Below are 21,201 nucleotides of genomic sequence, written 5' to 3'. Positions count from 1 at the left end.
ATGTCAGATCAGTGATCATAGCAAGGAATGTGCATGCGGAGGATGTCGTTTTGACGTGTAGGAGCGGAGCTGTTGTTGTAAGCTATCCTGGAATTCACATTGATTATGGTTCTGTTTCACGATTGTTTCAATTCACTGAATACGTGTGGATTCCAGGCCTATTGTAACCCTGTTTTCTGTTCGCAAAACACAGCACAGAAACAGCACAGAAACTTGCCCATAATAACCATTTTAGGTAGACAAGACAGGTACTCTTTATCCAAGTTTGGAAAGCTACTGCTAGGGATTGCATTGCATGCAACGCATTTTCATGACAGTTGTGTTGAATCCGCTTTAAGATCACAGATTTCTCACGGACATCGTAAAAAGCTAAGTTACGGTAGGAGATCATTCCTGCTCAATTTTTTTTTGCATTTTAGTGCCATTTTGTGGACAGAAAATGTTGCCCATACCGTTTACCGATCAAAACAGTATCTTTGTCTTCCTGTTATTTTGTGTCTCTGTCTTGTCATTTGTCAAGCCATTTTTCTCATCTGAAAATAGCCCCATCTCCTGTCGCTCCTTCCTTCGCCGTATTTACTAGACTCATCTTTGTTTTCTATTGATTCTCTCGATACTTCGTTCACCATAATTCAATTCCATTTAATGACATAATGATAGAGCCTTTATATCCAGGGTAACCATGGCAATTGATTAATGGAGAGAAACGGAGAGATAAAGGGAGAGAGAGAAAGGGACAGTGAGGGAGAAAGGGAGAAAGAGTGAGAGAAAGGTAAGAGATTATTGATTTATTACTAACAGTCTCGTATATTCCTGTCTTTGACCATCGTTTTTATATGTTTAATTTGACAATGTACAGTGCTTTCAGAAAGTATTCACAGCCCCTTTCCAAATTGTATTGTTTTACAGCCTGAATTTAAAATGGATTTGATTGAGATTGTTTTTGTCACTGACCTACAGACAATACCCAATAATATCAAAGTAGAATTATGTTTTTCTAAATTTTGACGAACTAATTCAAAATGAAAAGCTGAAATGTCTTGAGTCAATAAGTATTCAACCCCTTTATAATGGCAAGCCTAAATAAGCTCAAGAATAAAAATTGGTCATATAATAAGTTGCATGGACTCAATCTGTGTGCAATAATAGTGTTTAACATTATTTTTGAATGACTACCTCATCTCTGTACCCCACACAGTTGAGCAGTGAATTTCGAACACACATTCAACCACAAAGGCCAGGGAGGTTTTCCAATGCCTCGCAAAGAAGGGCACCTATTGGTAGATATTTATTTTTTTAAAGTAGACATTGAATATCCCTTTGAGCATGGTGAAGTTAATTAATTACACTTTGGATGGTGTATCAATACACCCAAACACTACAAAGATACAGGCGTCCTTCCTAACTCAGTTGCCGGAGAGGAAGGAAACTACTCAGTTACAAATCAAAACAGTTACAAATCAAATCAAATGTATTTATTTTTATATAGCCCTTCGTACATCAGCTGATATCTCAAAGTGCTGTACAGAAACCCAGCCTAAAACCCCAAACAGCAAGCAATGCAGGTGTAGAAGCACGGTGGCTAGGAAAAGCTCCCTAGAAAGGCCAAAACCTAGGAAGAAACCTAGAGAGGAACCAGGCTATGAGGGGATTATAACAGAACATGGCCAAGATGTTCAAATGTTCATAAATGACCAGCATGGTCAAATAATAATAATCACAGTAGTTGTCAAGGGTGCAGCAAGTCAGCCCCTTAGGAGTAAATGTCAGTTGGCTATTCATAGCCGATCATTAAGAGTATCTCTACCGCTCCTGCGGTCTCTAGAGAGTTGAAAACAGCAGGTCTGGGACAGGTAGCACGTCCGGTGAACAGGACGAGTTTAATGGTTGTGATACGAGAAAACTGAGGATGGGTAAACAATATTGTAGTTACTCCACAATACTAACCTATTTGACAGAGTGAAAAGAAGGACGCCTGTACAGAATACAAATATTCCAATACATGCATCTTGTTTGCAATAAGACACTAAAGTAATACTGTAACAAAGCAATTCATTTTTTACCTGAATACAAAGTGTTATGTTTGGAGCAAATCCAATACAACAGATTACTGAGTAGCACTCTCCATATTTTCAAGCATAGTGGTGGCTGCATCATGTTATGGGTATGCTTGTAATCGTTAAGGACTGGGGAGTTTTTCATAATAAAAAATAAACGTAATGGAGCTAAGCACAGGCAAAATCCTAGAGGAAAACCTGGTTCAGTCTGCTTTCCACCAGACACTGGGAGATTAATTCAACTTTCAGCAGGACAATAACCTACATAAGGGACGCATGTGGCAGCTCCTTTATGATTGATGAGGATTTTCATAGGGCAAATGGACGGTCCCTTACTAGACGGGCGCTATTTAAATAGGCCGACGGCCTCAGGTCGCCCCCCAAAGCCTTGTCTTCCGGGAAGTAAAAAAAAAAGTTTCCAGGAGACTCGGTTTCTGAGATATACATGTATTTTATTTTAATTTCTGCTGTTCTGGAAAATTCCACCATATGACGACTGACTGTATATGGCAACTGGACATTTCATAACCAAATGGACGTGGCTGTTTCTCGTAAACGGAACAGACTTCAAAGACGAAACTCAGTGAGCACAGGGGTGTCCAAATGTACTTTAGCCCAGAAACAAGATGGTGTCGAGGCCACAACACTCTTTGAGTTAATGCACATTTTGTGGGATTTAAGGTCGAAAACGGTAATACAGCGCTATTTTGACCGCTTCACGTCAAAGTACATAGGAAGGAAAAATAGAACCAGACATTTATCTATCGTATTTTACGAGAAATCGTACAAGGTCCATTTCATGATGCTAAAACAAATGTGTGTTTTTAAAATGTATTTATAGATCCAGTTGATGCGTGTTAAGGCAGGTTTCGGAGCTCTACATGATTTCTGTGATTTTCTGTACTCTCACACACACACAGCCAAGATGGAGTGACACAGTGTGGGGCTTACAGACACACAGAGCCTGCAATAGTTACCACCGTTTGAACCATTAAAGAGCTCTGAAACTTTATTAAACTATTCTAGAGCTTAAGTTGGTAGTGCACGGTGAGTTATGTGGCTCTAGAAGGTTCTCAGGCCGAGAAACAGCCTCGTCCATTTGCAATATCTTCAATTCATTTTTAACGTCGCGAAAATGACGACATGTTGAAAAGTCCCAGAATCACAATACTAGGTGCATTGAAACCACCTCGGCCCCATAGAGACTGACCCTACAAGTCTCTGTCCGATGGAAATATTCAGCAGTAATTAAGGTCGCTGCTCGGGCTCCGAATGACCTATCGAGCCAAAACTCGGGATTCTGGGTTGCCTCAGCTAGGCCTACACATGATGTCAGAACTGGACCCGCAGCTAGAACGTAACTACATGTTTTAAGTTTTTTATGATTTTAGCATAAGGTGCTGTGAATTTTGGGTCGGCTCTGAAATATGTGAAAGTTGGCTTCTAAACTAGTTGGACAAAGTGGGTTTAGTGTCAGTATGTATCAGTTTGGTGTCAGTATGATATCTTATCGACTAATGGATGGCGGACTTGATGGCTGACTTATTGTCCATTTCCAATAAGTTTAAACAGTGATTTACCATCACCAAATGGACAGGCTAAAATCAACCCCAACGAGCGATGTGGAAGAACCACTATCACTGCTAGGCCATCCCGAGTTCAACGAGCCAGACAATTGGGCATTTCAGCAATATATTAGAGCACCAACGATAAATTCTGACTTCCTATGATCACATATGACAAATAGACCTGGTTAATTCAGGGCTTAACATAGTGATATATATAATTTGGTCAGAATATAGGCCATCTCGACATTATATATGCCATTTGCACATGGTTCACTGACTTACTGCCATATAAAATATATTTTATTTGTTTAACACTTTTTTGATTACTACATGATTCCATATGTGTTATTTCATAGTTTTGATGTCTTCACTATTATTCTACAATGTAGAACATCGTAAAAAATAAAGAAAATCCCTTGAAGTAGTAGGTGTGTCCAAAACTTTTGACTGGTAGAGAAAATCTACTTGAAAATCTATGGCATGACCTGTAAATGGTTGTCTAGCAATGATCAAGAACCAATTTGCCAGAGCTTGAAGAATAGAAAATAATAATAATAAAGCAAATCCAGGTGTGGAATGCTCTTAGTGACCCACAACAAAATGTGGAATAAGTCAAGGGGAATGAATACTTTCTGAAGGCACTGTAAGTGTTGTACATTCCATGTCAATAAAGTATATTGAATTGAAATGAAATATTCAGAGAACAACAAACAGAGAGATGTAGAAATCCAAGATGGCGTAGCAGTCCTCTTTTGTCCTTGTCTTGTCGTGTCCCGTGTATATATATTTTTATATATTTTTCTTCGCATATCTTTTTTACACTGCTCAAAAAAATAAAGGGAAATTTTAAACAACACAATGTAACTCCAAGTCAATCACACTTCTGTGAAATCAAACTGTCCACTTAGGAAGCAACACTGATTGACAATAAATTTCACATGCTGTTGTGCAAATGGAATAGACAAAAGGTGGAAATTAAAGGCAATTAGCAAGACACCCCCCAAAACAGGAGTGATTCTGCAGGTGGTGACCACAGACCACTTCTCAGTTCCTATGCTTCCTCGCTGATGTTTTGGTCACTTTTGAATGCTGGCGGTGCTCTCACTCTAGTGGTAGCATGAGACGGAGTCTACAACCCACACAAGTGGCTCAGGTAGTGCAGTTCATCCAGGATGGCACATCAATGCGAGCTGTGGCAAAAAGGTTTGCTGTCTCTGTCAGCGTAGTGTCCAGAGCATGGAGGCACTACCAGGAGACAGGCCAGTACATCAGGAGACGTGGAGGAGGCCGTAGGAGGGCAACAACCCAGCAGCAGGACCGCTACCTCCCCCTTTGTGCAAGGAGGAGCACTGCCAGAGTCCTGCAAAATGACCTCCAGCAGGCCACAAATGTGCATGTGTCAGCATATGGTCTCACAAGGGGTCTGAGGATCTCATCTCGGTACCTAATGGCAGTCAGGCTACCTCTGGCGAGCACATGGAGGGCTGTGCGGCTACACAAAGAAATGCCATCCCACACCATGACTGACCCACCCCCAAACCGGTCATGCTGGAGGATGTTGCAGGCAGCAGAACGTTCTCCACGGCGTCTCCAGACTCTGTCACGTCTGTCACATGTGCGTGTGAACCTGCTTTCATCTGTGAAGAGCACAGGGCGCCAGTGGTGAATTTGCCAATCTTGGTGTTCTCTGGCAAATGCCAAACGTCCTGCACGGTGTTGGGCTGTAAGCACAACCCCCACCTGTGGACGTCGGGCCCTCATACCACCCTCATGGAGTCTGTTTCTGACCGTTTGAGCAGACACATGCACATTTGTGGCCTGCTGGAGGTCATTTTGCAGGACTCTGGCAGTGCCCCTCCTTGCACAAAGGCGGAGGTAGCGGTCCTGCTGCTGGGTTGTTGCCCTCCTACGGCCTCCTCCACGTCTCCTGATGTACTGGCCTGTCTCCTACCGCCTCCATGCTCTGGACACTACGCTGACAGACACAGCAAACCTTTTTGCCACAGCTCGCATTGATGTGCCATCCTGGATGAACTGCACTACCTGAGCCACTTGTGTGGGTTGTAGACTCCGTCTCATGCTACCACTAGAGTGAGAGCACCGCCAGCATTCAAAAGTGACCAAAACATCAGCCAGGAAGCATAGGAACTGAGAAGTGGTCTGTGGTCACCACCTGCAGAATCACTCCTTTATTGAGGGTGTCTTGCTAATTGCCTTTAATTTCCGCCCTTTGTCTATTCCATTTGCACAACAGCATGTGAAATTTATTGTCTTGTCAATCAGTGTTGCTTCCTAAGTGGACAGTTTGATTTCACAGAAGTGTGATTGACTTGGAGTTACATTGTGTTGTTTAAGTGTTCCCTTTATTTTTTTGAGCAGTGTATATTTTTTTCGAAAACCCAACTTCAAAACCCTTTCCTGCAACACGCCTCACTCAATGTGGTGCAGATCTGTTTTTTCTAAAGTATTATTCACCTCGAATCCAGAATCCCCCAACAGAAGCTAGCCAGCTCACTAGCTCCTAGCTAGTAGTCAGCTAACCACTGCTATCGGTCATCAGCTAACCTTTAGCTCGGAAAGCTCTCGCCGGTTTGTACAACGTGACTCAAACCAGAGCTAATCGGACCTATTTTCTCTCCATATCCCCGGATTCCTACTGCAAGCTCTGGCCATTTTTCACCTGGATATTCGCAGCTAGCTAGCTGCTATCCGAGTACTGGCTAACGTCAGTCCCGGAGCCAGCACCAATTAGCCTGGAGCTAGCCCATGCTAGTCCCTTTCTCCCTCTAAGGCCCTTCTGCTAGCTTGCTAGCCCCGGCCTGCTATCTTTCTGAATCGCCGTGTCTCCAGCCAGCCTGAAATTTCTGTTCCCTAACTATAACATTTTCCGACAAGATAGAACTGCCAAAGGGGGCGGTGTTGGAATCTACTGCAGAGATAGCCTGCAGAGTTCTGTCTTACTATCCAGGTCTGTACCCAAACAATTCAAACTTCTACTTTTAAAAAGCCATCTTTCCAGAAACAAGTCTCTCACTGTTGCCGCTTGCTATAGACCACCCTCTGCCCCCAGCTGTGCCCTGGACACCATATGTGAATTGATTGCCCTCCATCTATCTTCAGAGCTCGTGCTGCTAGTGACCTAAACTGTGACATGCTTAACTCCCCGGCCATCCTACAATCTCAGCTTGATGCCCTCAATCTCACACAAATTATCAATGAACCCACCAGGTACAACCTCCAATCTGTAAACACGGGCACCCTCATAGATATCATCCTAACCAACTTGCCCTCCAAATACACCTCTGCTGTTTTCAACCAAGATCTCAGCGATCACTGCTTCATTGCCTGCATCCGTAATGGGTTTGCGGTCAAACGACCACCCCTCATCACTGTCAAACACTCCCTAAAACACTTCAGCGAGCAGGCCTTTCTAATTGACCTGGCCCGGGTATCCTGGAAGGATATTGACCTCATCCCGTCAGAAGGATGCCTGGTTATTCTTTAAAAGTGCCTTCCTCACCATCTTAAATAAGCATGCCCCATTCCAAAAAATTTAGAACCAGGAACAGGGAAGCTCTTGGTTCTCTCCAGACCTGACTGCCCTTTGACCAGCACAAAAACATTATGTGGCGTTCTGCATTAGCATCGAACAGCCCCCGTGATATGCAACTTTTCAGGGAAGTTAGGAACAAATATACACATGCAGTTAGGAACGCTAAGGCTAGCTTTTTCAAGCATAAATTTGCATCCTGTAGCACAAACTGAAGAAGTTCTGGGACTCTGTAAAGTCCATGGAGAATAAGAGCACCTCCTCCCAGCTGCCCAATGCACTGAGGCTAGGAAAAACTGCTACAACCGATAAATCCACTATAATTGAGAATTTCAATAAGCATTTTTCTACGGCTGGCCATGCTTTCCACCTGGCTACCCCTACCCCGGTCAACAGCCCTGCGCTCCCCACAGCAACTCGCCCAAACCTCCCCCACTTCTCCTTCACCCAAATCCAGATAGCTGATGTTCTGAAAAAGCTGCAAAATCTGGACCCATACAAATCAGCCGGGCTAGACAATCTGGACCCTCTCTTTCTAAAATGATCTGCCGAAATTGTTCCAACCCCTATTACTAACCTGTTCAACATCTCTTTCATATCGTCTGAGATTCCCATAGATTGGAAAGCTGAGACTATCCCCATCTTCAAAGGGGGAGACACTCTAGACCCAAACTGCTACAGACCTATATCTATTCTACCCTGCCTTTCTAAGGTCTTTGAAAGCCAAGTTAACAAACAGATTACCGACCATTTCGAATCCCACCGTACCTTCTCCGCTATGCAATCTGGTTTCAGAGCTGGTCATGGGTGCACCTCAGCCACGCTCAAGGTCCTAAACGATATTATAACCGCCATCGATAAGAGACATTGCTGTGCAGCCATATTCATCGACCTGGCTAAGGCTTTCGACTCTGTCAATCACAACATTCTTATTGGCAGACTCAACAGCCTTGGTTTCCCAAATGATTGCCTCACCTGTTTCACCAACTACTTCTCTGATAGAGTTCAGTGTGTCAAATCGGAGGGCCTGGGGTCCGTACCTCTGGCAGTCTCTATGGGGGTGCTACAGGGTTCAATTCTCGGGCCGACTCTCTTCTCTGTATACATCAATGATGTCGCTCTTGCTGCTGGTGATTCTTTGATCTACCTCTACGCCGACGACACCATTCTGTATACCTCTGGCCCTTCTTTGGACACTGTGTTAACTAACCTCCAGATGAACTTCAATGCCATACAACTCTCCTTCCGTGGCCTGCAACTGCTCTTAAATGCAAGTAAAACTAAATGCATGCTCTTCAACCGATCGCTGCCCGCACCTGCCCGCCCGTCCAGCATCACTCCTCTGGACAGTTCTGACTTAGAATATGTGGACAACAACAAATACCTAGGTGTCTGGTTAGACTGTAAACTCTCCTTCCAGACTCACATTAAACATCCCCAATCCAAAATTAAATCTAAAATTGGCTTCCTATTTTGCAACAAAGCATCCTTCACTCATGCTGCCAAACATACCCTCGTAAAACAAAATAGCCTCCAATACCCAACTCAATACATTGGATGCAGTCTACCACAGTGCCATCCGTTTTGTCATCAAAGCCCCATATACTACCCACCACTGCGACCTGTACACTCTCCGTTGCTGGCCCTCGCTTCATACTCGGCGCCAAACCCACTGGCTCCAGGTCATCTACAAGCCTCTGCTAGGTAAAGCCCCACCTTATCTCAGCTCACTGGTCACCATAGCAGCACCCACCCGTGGCACGCGCTCCAGCAGGTATATCTCACTGGTCATCCCCAAAGCCAATTCTTCCTTTGACTGCCTCTCCTTCCAGTTCTCTGCTGCCAATGACTGGAACGAACTGCAAAAACCACTGAAGCTGGAGACTCTTACCTCCCTCACTAGCTTTAAACACCAGCTGTCAGAACAGCTCACAGATCACTGCACCTGTACATAGCTCATCTGTAAATAGCTTTTCGTTTGTTTTTGTCTAATTGTTTTCACCTGTTCCTTGTTGGGGTTTTGGGATGGGTGTTTTTTAAGTTAGTTTATCCCGCTGGTGTTTGTGCGGGCTTGTTGTTATTTCACGTTAGTGGTGTTTGTGTTCTTTTGGGTTTTCGCTGTCCGGTATTTTAGTAACTATGGTTTTGGGTTTGTTGCGCCTGTGTTTTGTGCTTCACCCATGTTTGAAACTGGTTACTGTGCTAAAGGACATTAAAGCGTTTTTCCAGTCAACCTTCTGCTCTCTGCGTCTGACTCCACACCCATCACTCTACAGACGTTACACATACTGTATTTAGTTATTTATCTTGCTCCTTTGCACCCCAGTATCTCTACTTGCACATTAATCTTCTGCACATTCTACCATTCCAGTGTTTAATTGCTATATTGTAAATACTTCGCCACCATGGCCTATTTATTGCTGTATATAGATTTTTCTACTGTATTATTGATTGTATGTTTGTTTATTCCATGTGTAACTCTGTGTTGTTGTATGTGTCAAACTGCTTTGCTTTATCTTGGCCAGGTCGCAGTTGCAAATGAGAACTTGTTCTCAACTAGCCTACCTGGTTTAATAAAGGTGGGGAAAAAAAGAAATGTAGACACACTTATTTTAAATAATCATTTTAAATTATCAAATCAATTCTATCTATGTATGTATCTAGAGAGACAGGTACTGTAGAGAGAGGCTGAACAGGCTACCAGGGCTCCTGAGTGGCGTAGCGGTCTAAGGCACTGCATCTCAGTGCTAGAGGCGTCACTACAGACCCTGGTTTGATTTCAGGCTGTATCACAACCGGACGTGATTGGGAGTACCATAGGGCGGTGCACGATTGGCCCAGCGTCGTCCAAGTTAGGGTTTGGCTGGGGTAGGCTGTCATTGTAAATAAGAATTTGTTCTTAACTGACTTGCCTAGTTAAATAAAGGTTAAATAAAAAAATACCAGTGTTGAGCAGTGCTCTCAGTAAACAGAATCTACATCTGCCAGTGTTTTTAATTTAATCCAGCTCTCACTTGAATCCACTGTGTTACGCTGCCTGATATAGTTGCCAAATGAATGCTGGCCTTTCTCCCCCCATGTAGCTCTAACCCCATTGTCTTACGTCAGATAGAGACCAGAGTCAGGTGAGGGACTAATGCTGTGTAAGACTGAAGCCACCTGTCAGAAGACAATTTAACCTCAATCCCTGTTTGTATGTGAATACCACATGTATGATAACTCTCATACAGCAACGTCTCTCTCTCTCCCCAGGCCTGCTCTCGTCTCCCCAGCTAACCACCAGACCGAAGCTGGATGACACCCTCCAGGGGGTCTCCCCCACCCCTATGCCCATCTCGGAGACCTCTTCCCTGGACGTCTTGGCCCTCATCTCCCCCCAGGTCTCTCCTGCTGTCTACCAGCTCTCGGAGCTCACGTCAGACGGTAGCCCTATGGAGGGCCCCAGCCCGACCCCAGACTCCAACCCGTCACTGGAGGGCCAGGGGGAGTCCCCAGGGGCACCAGGAGGGGAAGAGGAGACTAGTCAGGGCAAAAAGAGCCCCCCCACCAAGCAGCACCTCCACTGTCCCATGTGCAAAATCACAGTCAACTCCTCGTCCCAGCTAGAAGCCCACTATAGCGGTATGCACTGCAATATGTCTATATGGCTACTTGCACAGCATTTGCTATTGAGTGATAAGTAGATACTATTTAAATGCTGATCTATGATTCTGATTAAATAACATTTTTAACTGATAAATTAATCAATAGCTATGTGGTCGTGTCTGTGATGTATCTGTGCTGTTCTAGGCTCCAAACACAAGCAGATGCTGGAGGGCCAGGCGGGTGCTCAGGCGCGACACCGAGGTAAGGTAATGTCATTGCCTAGGCCGACATGCAGGAGCAAGCAGGCAATCAGCAGCAAGGCCAGGGTGGGCGTGGCCCTGGCTAGCCAACCGTTCCACTGCGAGATGTGCGAGGTGTCCGTCAACTCGGAGACGCAGCTCAAACAGGTGTGTGTGTTTGTGAGTGTTTCTGAGTGTGTGTAGTACAGCCTCAAAATATATATGCCATGCACTCAGTCCTTGCATTTGGAGCTGCCTATGAATTTGAGAGGGGTTACATTTCCCTAGCCCCATCCCTCAGCTGTAGACCAATACAAGTGGGATTTTCGAATGAATCCCAGAATGTAGCTTTTAAGGGATGTTTCACTCAGTATAAAACCTAACATGCTTTGCTTTTGTCCCTCAGCACATGAGCAGCAGAAGACACAAAGATCGGTTGTCAGGAAAGCCCCAGAAACCGAAGTTCAGCCCTTATACTAAGAGCCAGCCAAACCCTCTTTTAGCGGTGAGTGTCCGTCCAACACACGCACGCACGCACGCACGCACACACACACACACACACACACACACACACACACACACACACACACATACACATACACACCAACTACCCCTCCTGTCCTGCCCATTCATTCCCACACAGCCAGCGTTCTTATTTTGTCACCCCCTTTCCCCCGTTCTTGTGTCCTCTCTGCAGAGCGTGAGATGGAGTGGTTTCCCGTTTGGGGGGGTGACCTCGGCCATAGGGAAACTGGCCAGCCACTGCCACCTCAGCACTTACAGCCCTCAGGTGAAGGCCTGTATGAGGACGTTTTGTGAATGTCTTTTTAGCAACCAGAGACAGATGTCTTTATTTGGTTGACTGGATGTTTTACCAGATAACCAAACTATGACGTCCATGACATCAGATGTCTTTACCTGCATGTAACAGAGACCAGTTGGTTGTATTTGAGTTATATCCGGTCTTCTAACCCAGAAAACCAGTTTAAAGGCAGGAAATAACGTCATTAAGACGTCAGGGGCCACATTTTACCCGCTTAGGAAGAGTAAGAACCGGAATTTGAATTGGGCAACTGTCTTAGGTGGCTCTGGTCACATAAACGGCAAACACACATTTACTCACATTACCAAATTATCTCTGTCCCATTGTCTATCTATGGGGTTAATGAACTGAGCACGATAGCGTGCTGCTGCTATGTCGGATAGCTGAGAAAGGGCCATGTTTGGGAATAGGCATGGTCACGTTCTTTCACAGTTTACTCACTACAAAAATAACTGCTTGAAAGTTGGTGAGGCCAAATATACTGGCAGGCACAAAAAGGTCTCTCACACACTCATGTAAACATAGCCTCACACACACACACACAAACATTGTCACATAACCACAACACACACACAAGTACATGCTCGCACACAAACACACACGCACACACACACACACACACACAGACAGACAGACAGACAGACAAAGACAGAGGGCCGCACAGGATTTGTGTTTGGCCAGCTGCTGGGTAGAGGCAGTGTCTCAGGCCATGGTCACAATCTTGTCTGGGATATTTAAGGCCAGCTCGTGAGGTTGCCAACAATCCACACTGGCTTCACACAAATTGATGGTGATGGATATTCACTTTCATGTTTCATTCACCCTCACTCTGACGTTAATGTTGTGGTTAGCTGAATGCATACAGGCCTGATCTAGACTATAACTTTTTGGATACAATTGTATGGGCTTGAAGAGAGATAGCATTGTTAGACTGATTTTGACATGGGACACCAGGTGAACATACTTTCTGGCCGAACAATAGCTAGGTCTCCATCCAATTGGCGACAGATTTTTATGGGAATATTCTAAAATACGGATAAAGAAAATATTCCCACCAGTGGTGTGTTTCCACCAAACTGTTGACTTTTCGCTTAAGTTTTTATGTACCAAATAAAAATGTAAAGTTCAATGTGTTTCTGTCGCATTTTCAACTCTACTGATAGTATTGTCACAAAAACAGTTGCGTTAAATAGCAACTATGCCTCCTCTGGTCTTGACACGTCCGCTCTAGTCAACAGCTGGCAGATACAGTGCGGTTGGCTAGTCTACATGATGCGATTATTATGGATAAGAGCAAGAATATTTGTATTTCTCAAACGGCAGGCAAGCATCGATCATCATGTCACCAGAATAAGACCCTCGATATTTGTTGGAAAGGAGCATCAAGATCACCGTGCCCTTTCACCACCCTGTGAAGTTCATCAGAACTTATTTCATCCGTAACTGCATCGTTTCCTGAGTCATAGCGGGAAGACCACACACCATATCATCGCATGACTCCCAAGTTTACTTCGATATGAAGGTTATTATATAAATATTTGGCGATGAAGGCATTTCCACTGCTGTTTCTCACATAAATCATTTGACCGACAATAAAAGATCCCACCATGTCGAAACGAACAAATTATCTGTCGACATTTATAGAATTGTACCGAAACTTCCTGTTTCCATCACAGCTGGTACCACAGAGCTTGAGGTGGCCGGTAACTCAATCAATTGTAGATAGTGGGTTTTCCAAATATTGCTTTGAGAAGTTGAATTTGCACAGCTGTATGTCCTGGATGGAGGGAGTTATGGAAAATCCACTCTCAGGTAATTATTGAATACCAGACCAGGGTCAGCCACACAATCTCCATAGACAAACAATGGCAGTAGAATGACCTTACTGAAGAGCTCAGTGACTTTCAACGTGGCACCGTCATTGGATGCCACCTTTCCGACAAGTCAGATCATCACATTTGTCTGCCCTGCTAAAGCTGCTCCGGTCAACAGTAAGTGCTGCTATTGTGAAGTGGAAACGTTAGGCCACACAAGCTCACAGAACAGGACCGCCGAGTGCTGAAGCGCATGACGCGTAACAATGGTCTGTCCTCGGTTGCAACACTCACTACCGAGTTCCAAACTGCCTCTGGAAGCAACGTTAGCACAAGAACTGTTCGTCAGGGAGCTTCATGAAATGGGTTTCTATGACCGAGCAGCAGCACACACGTCTAAGATCACCATGCGCAATGCCAAGCATCGGCTGGAGTGGTGTAAAGCTCGCCGCCATTGGACTCTAGAGCAGTGGAAATGTGTTCTCTGGAGCGATGAATCACGCTTCACCATCTGGCAGTCCGACGGACGAATCTGGGTTTGGTGAATGCCAGGAGAACGCTACCTGCCCCAATGCATAGTGCCAACTGTAATGTTTGGTGGAGGAGCAATAAGGGTCTGGGGCTGTTTTTCATGTTTCGGGCTAGGCCCCTTAGTTCCAGTGAAGGGAAATAGTATCGCTACAGCATATGAAATTCTAGACGATTCTGTGCTTCCAACTTTGTGGTAACAGTTTGGGGAAGGTCCTTTCCTATTTCAGCATGACCGTGCTCCCAAGCACAAAGTGAAGTCCATACTGAAATGGTTTGTCGAGATCGGTTTGGAAGAACTTGACTGGCCTGCACAGAACCCTGACCTTAACCCCATTGAACACCTTTGAAATTAATTGGATGTCGACTGCGAGCTAGGCCTAATCGCCCAACATCAGTGCCCGACCTCACTAATGCTCTTGTGACTGAATGAAAGTAAGTCCCCGCAGCAATGTTCCAACATCTAGTAGAAAGCATTGCCAGAAGAGTGGAGGCTGTTATAGCAGCAAAGGGGGGACTATCTCCATATTAATGCCCATGATTTTGCAATGAGATGTTCGATGAGAAGGTGTCCATACTTTCGGTAAGGTAGTGTATGCCTAATACTTTCAAATACCTGTGCCGAGGTTGAAGTACACTTGTTTGCCGGTACAATTGAACCAATATAATAGTCCCAAAAGTGCAAACTCCATGCTAAATCAAGCACACCTCAAAGAGGTATTTGACCCTGGGTTGTGTTCATTAAGCACCAAATGGAAGAACACAGACAGAAACTGGCTGGGACTACTATGACTTGCCCAATAAGAAATGCACATTTTTGTTTTCCATTGCAAAAAGTTTCTAAACGTTTTTCGTTGCGTACTCTAATGAACTTGACCTGCATGTAAGTTTGTTGAATAGCTGCCGCAGACTCATACTAAAAACCCTATGGTTCCTCTCTTCCAGACCAAACTGGCCCTGCAGAAGCAGCTGTCCAAGGCCCTGTCGGCAGGTTTCCTGGCCAGCCACATGAACCCGGCCACCCTTTGCACCATGGCCTCCAATCCTCTGACCCTGCGTGGCCCCCCGGGGCCAGGCCACACACCCCTCATCCAGACCCCCCTGCTCAGCCCTGCGCTCTTCAGGCCCGCCCCGGGGCCCCTGAGGGCCACTCACAGGCCCATCATCTTCTCTCCGTACTAGCCAAGCTTGGACTAGCCTGGATCAAATTGGCATACATTTACATTTTAGTAGAGCAGACGATCTAGCCCAGCCTTTCTAGATGAAAAATAAGGACCTAAGTGGAGCTACTCTGAGGCCCTGTCCAGAAACAACCCTTTACCCTCCCACCTTGTCTACAGTACAGTACTGGCAGTTGTCTACAGTACTGTATATCATTTTATACTGTATAAAATGATTAGATAGGTACTGTATGTAAGCAATACGGTTGGAGCTCCACTTTGACTTCTAATAGGCTAAGTGGAATGTTCACCCTATTGCTGAAACCCATCAAATCCTTTCAGATCTTCACAAGTGCACAGAGGTTAAGGGTTGATTTTGGACAGGACCTAAAACATCTATGCAGCCAATGAGAGCAGAGCAGCGTGCCACCATGTCCAACATGCAAAACCGCTTACTGGCTACGGTGCTACACACTGGAGAACCAGAGATGGCCGTGGCGTTTCAGCCACAAAATTGCTGCCCCTCTCTCCCGTTGGCTCTCTGAAGACTGTCGACTGCATGCTCCAACTTGGTCTGGAGGACCCTCTTTGAAGCCATAGCGACGAACGATCAAGTTGTATTTGTTTTGTGCTATTTATTAGATGACGATAGAGAAGTAGGCCTATATTTATGTCACGTATAGTGTGCGTTGCCGATGTCCCCTCGCTTTAGGCTTTTCCAAACTGTTTCACTCTGGGAGTAGGCCCACACTGTCAGATTTCCCTTGTCCAGTATTAGTCTATCACATTTTGTCAAGGATACTGTTTCATTTGTTTTGTGCTTTCAGCTAAGGTACTTTTCAACTAACACTTTCATTGAAACCCGGTATTAAATCCCAAAAGAGCTAACCTAGCTAGGTAGAGTATCCACCGCATTCACGGTAAATGCTACATACTGTATGTCGGCTCAATCGGAAAGGACTTTCAAATGTCAATTCGCTATAACGCGGATCTACCTAAACGGTTTGAAGCCTGGCTTTGGTCTGGGAATGTGATGCACGATGCCAATGTGAGACCCCGAGTCCCAGCAACCACAGACCCATCAGACAACACATTATTAGTCATTCTGTGTGGCTCAGGCAACGGCATGGTCATGTGTTCAATTCTCGCAGGGAACACATACACGTACTAAAGAATGTATGCACTCACTGTACTTCAAGTCGCTCTGGATAAATGATGTATACCCTGCTCTCAGCATTTGACAGAGAAAGATACATAAATGTAGCTGGTCCCAGATCTGTATATGCTTTCAAGATATTCAGAGGAGCTGGCTCAAGCAGATCTGAAGTCAGGTTAACATTGATGGGTATAAGAAAGTATCGATGAGGTAAGGGTCACGCTCTCTCGTGCTCTTTATTTTCCCTCTTTCTCCCTTTCTTCCCTGTGTAAAAAGCAGTATTAGTACAGCCGCAATCAGCAGCCCACTCAAACCTGATGGAGAATATTTTACTTCAGGGAAACAGGACTAAAGAGACAGAGAGAAGGGGGAGGGAGAGAAAGAGTGAGAGAAACCTGCGTTCAAAACACCCATAATCTGGGGCTTATTCAGGAGGGTGCAACGTCACAGAACATTTATCATTTAGCATAGAAGTACAGTACCAGTCAAAAGTTTGGACACACCTTCTCATTCAATGGTTTTTCTTAATTTTTTACTATTTTCTACATTGTAGAATAATAGTAGAGACATCAAAACTATGAAATAACACATATGGAATCATGTAGTAACCAAAAAAGTGTTAAACAAATCAAATATATTTGAGATTTTAGATTCTTAAGTAGCCACCCTTTGCCTTGATGACAGCTTTGCACACTCTTGGCATTCTCTCAACCAGCGTCACCTGGTTGAGAGTTCCCACATATGCTGAGCACTTGTTGGCTGCTTTTCCATAACTCTGCGTTCCAACTCATCCGAAACCATCTCAATTGGGTTGAGGTCGGGTGATTGTGGAGGCCAGGTCATCTGATGCAGCACTCCATCACTCTCCATCTTGGTCAAATAGCTCGCACACAGCTTGTAGGTGTGTTGGGTCATTGTCCTGTTGAAAAACAAATGATAGTCCCACTAAGCGCAAACCAGATGGGATGGCGTATCGCTGCAGAAGGCTGTGGTAGCCATGATGGTTAAGTGTGCCTTGAATTCTAAATAAATCACAGACGGTGTCACCAGCAAAGCACCATCACACCTCCTCCCCAATGCTTCACGTTGGGAACCACACATGCAGAGATCATCCATTCACCTACTCTGCGTCTCACAAAGACACGGCGGTTGGAACCACAAATCTCAAATTTGGACTCATCAGACCAAAGGACAGATTTCCACTGGTCTAATGTCCATTGCTCATGTTTCTTGGCCCAAGCAAGTCTCTTCTTATTATTGGTGTCCTTTAGTAGTGGTTTCTTTGCAGCAATTCTACCATGAAGGACTAATTCACGCAGTCTCCTCTGAACAGTTGATGTTGAGATGTGTCTGTTACTTGAACTCTGTGAAGCATTTATTTGGGCTGCAATTTCTGAGGCTGGTAACTCTAATGAACTTATCCTCTGCAGCAGAGGTTACTCTGGGTCTTCCTTTCCTGTGGCGGACCTCTTGAGAGGACCACTTGATGGTTTTTGCGACTGCACTTAAAGAGACTTTTAAAGTTCTTGAAATGTTCCGTATTGACTGACCTTCATGTCTTAAAGTAATGATGGACTGTTGTTTCTCTTTGCTTATTTGAGCTGTTCTTGCCATAATATGGACTTAGCTATCTTCTGACTTAGCTATAGCTATCTTCTGTATACCACCACTACCTTGTCATACAATTGATTGGCTCAAACGCATTAAGAAGGAAAGAAATTCAACAAATTAACTTTTAACAAGGTACACCTGTTAATTGAAATGCATTCCAGGTGACAACCTCATGAAGCTGGTTGAGATAATTCCAAGAGTGTGTCAAGCTGTCATCAAGGCAAAAGGTACTGTAGCTACTTTGAAGAATCTGAAATATAAAATAGATTTTGATTTAACACATTTTTGGCTACTACATGATTCCATTTGTGTTATTTCATAGTTTTGATGTCTTCACTATTATTCTACAATGTAGAAAATAGTAAAAATAAAGAAAAACCCTTGAATGAGTAGGTGAGTCCAAACTTTTGACTGGTACTGTATATCACATAGATAAGCAGTCCTCTTTGTCATAGGGAATAAGAAATCATGCCCACTCTTTACGGTGGATTTCTATCTGCAAAGTTCTGAAATGTTTCACTCTTTTGAACAATCTCCAGATGCCACCAAGCACACTCTGTTGATGGGAGTCTGAAGTACAGGAGCTCCTCGTTAACAAGTGGGAATCATGTCCTGATGCTTTAGCCTGATAACGTGTAGTATGAGGACTTAATTTTAAAAAGTCGGTCCTCTCAATCACTTTATGTTAATTCCTGAGGAAGTTGGTAAGTGTTTTCACAGAAGGGGACTATTGAAGATGTAACACCGCTGTAGTTTTAGGCCCCTGCTATTCCTCAGTGTTGTATCCTGTGTTCTAACTGATTGTGCTGAAATATTGTAGCCTAAGCAATATTACGTCATTTTAAAGTTGTATTTAAGTGTCATCCGGTGCACTACATGGGTCGCTTAATTTTCCATCCATTGCAATAATGTAAATTGGTATTCATAAAGAACATGTCGATGTGATGTCTGTATCGTTGTACATGACCTTATAAAGAATACAGATTTTTCATAGAAATGTGTCTCCTGTGTTACTTTACTGTAGAGTGCCTCTTGTTGTTACGCTGACGCACAATTGTAAGGATACAATTACTCTCTGGCTGTGACTGACCAATCATGCCCTCTGCTGGCCATGCCCTTTGCTGACATCTGAGTTCACACAGAACCAGGAAGCCACCTTCGACAGAATACAAGCCACTCCCTCCTACTCCTCAGAAAACTAAACTTATCTCTGGTTCTCTTGCTATGTTTGTTAGTGTGTGCATCAAATTGGCAGAGGCCATGGCCTCAATCAGTGACCTTTATCCCAAGGCCTGTTCTAAACAGAAACACTATGCTTTCTGAGGTGGTGGAGAAACTGAAGAAGACAGGAGTTCAAGCTGCTCCCCCTTCTCTGTTCTTTGCTGGACCTGGAGATTTGGAGAGTGATTTTTGAGCTGGGAGAAAACTAAATGCCGTGATGTCCTGCCTGGTCTCTTATTGTGAGACTCACCTCCAGCCTTACAATGAAGTCGCTCCATTAAAGAAACACAAGCTAGTCAAAGCCTCCACACAACTACTGGAGGTTTTTAATGGATGAACATCAAAGCCATTAGACTCAGCTAGAGCAGAAAGGACTGAGAAACAGGTAAGGATGGGAACTGCACAGTTATATTTGCAGTTGAAGTCGGAAGTTTACATACACCTTAGCCAAATGCATTTAAACTCAGTTCTTTCACAATTCCTGACATTTACTCCTAGTAAAAATTCCCTTTCTTAGGTCAGTTAGGATCACCACTATATTTTAAGAATGTGAAATGTCAGAATAATAGTACAGAGGATGATTTATTGCAGCTTTAATTTCTTCACATTCCCAGTGGGTCAGAAGTTTACATACACTCAATTAGTATTTTGTAGCATTGCCTTTAACTTGGGTCAAACGTTTCAGGTAGCCTTCCACAAGCTTCCCACAATAAATTGGGTGCATTTTGGCCCATTCCTCCTGACAGAGCTGGTGTAACTGAGTCAGGTTTCTAGGCCTCCTTGCTCGCACACGCTTTTTCAGTTCTGCCCACAAATTTTCTATGGGATTGAGGTCAGGGCTTTGTGATGGCCACTCCAATACCTTGACGTTGTTGTCCTTAAGCCATTTTGCTACAAATTTGGAAGTTTGCTTGGGGTCATTGTCCATCTGGAAGACCCATTTGCGACCAAGCGTTAACTTCCTGACTGATGTCTTGAGATGTTGCTTCAATATTTCTACATAATTTTCCTTTCCTCATGATGACATCTATTTTGTGAAGTGCACCAGTCCCTCCTGCAGCAAAGCACCCCCACAACATGATGCTGCCACCCCCGTGCTGCACGGTTGGGATGGTGTTATTCAGCCTGCAAGCATCCCCCTTCTTCCTCCAAATTATGGCCAAACAGTTCTATTTTTGTTTCATCAGACCAGAGGACAATTCTCCAAAAAGTACAATCTTTGTCCCCATGTGCAGTTGCAAACCGTAGTCTGGCTTTTTTATGGCGGTTTTGGAGCAGTGGCTTCTTCCTTGCTGAGCGGCCTTTCAGGTTATGTTGATATAGGACTCGCTTTACTGTGGATATAGATACTTTTGTACCTGTTTCCTCCAGCATCTTCACAAGGTCCTTTGCTGTTGTTCTGGGATTGATTCTGACTTTTTGCACAAAAGTACATTCATCTCTAGGAGACAGAACGCGTCTTCTTCCTGAGCGGTATGACTGCTGCGTTGTCCCATGGTGTTAATACTTGCATATTATTGTTTGTACAGATGAACGTGGTACCTTCATGCTTTTGGAAATTGCTCCCAAGGATGAACAAGACTTGTTGAGGTCCACAATTTTTTTCTGGGGTCTTGGCTGATTTCTTTTGATTTTCCCATGATGTCAAGCAAGGAGGCACTGAGTTTGAAGGTAGGCCTTGAAATACATCCACAGGTACACCTCCAATTGACTACAGTGATGTCATTTAGCCTATCAGAAGCTTCTAAAGCCATGACATAATTTTCTGGAATTTTCCAAGCTGTTTAAAGGCACAGTCAACTTACTGTATGTAAACTTCTGACCCACTGGAATTGTGATACAGTGAAATAATCTGTCTGTAAACAATTGTTGTAAAAAATACTTGTGTC

General features: G+C 44.2%; 1 protein-coding gene across 5 annotated transcripts in view; it reads left to right on the top strand.

Annotated features, from left to right (window-relative positions):
• Positions 1 to 16,701, top strand: part of LOC129855224 (zinc finger protein 385C-like) — a 139,520-nt gene extending 122,819 nt beyond the window's left edge. For all 5 annotated transcript variants that reach the window (XM_055922663.1, XM_055922645.1, XM_055922671.1 and 2 more), the window contains 5 exons: positions 10,428 to 10,796; positions 10,965 to 11,167; positions 11,406 to 11,504; positions 11,697 to 11,789; positions 15,110 to 16,701. In XM_055922663.1, the coding sequence (XP_055778638.1) occupies positions 10,428 to 10,796; positions 10,965 to 11,167; positions 11,406 to 11,504; positions 11,697 to 11,789; positions 15,110 to 15,346 (1,001 nt within the window). In that variant the 3' untranslated portion in view covers positions 15,347 to 16,701. The remainder of the gene's footprint in view (positions 1 to 10,427; positions 10,797 to 10,964; positions 11,168 to 11,405; positions 11,505 to 11,696; positions 11,790 to 15,109) is intronic.
• Positions 16,702 to 21,201: the final 4,500 nt, after the last annotated feature.

This window comes from Salvelinus fontinalis, chromosome 1 (assembly GCF_029448725.1).
Source record: "Salvelinus fontinalis isolate EN_2023a chromosome 1, ASM2944872v1, whole genome shotgun sequence".
In the NCBI taxonomy this organism is placed as follows: Eukaryota; Metazoa; Chordata; class Actinopteri; order Salmoniformes; family Salmonidae; genus Salvelinus; species Salvelinus fontinalis.
Note: the sequence above shows the minus strand (reverse complement) of the source record. Positions and strands in the feature narration are given on the sequence as shown.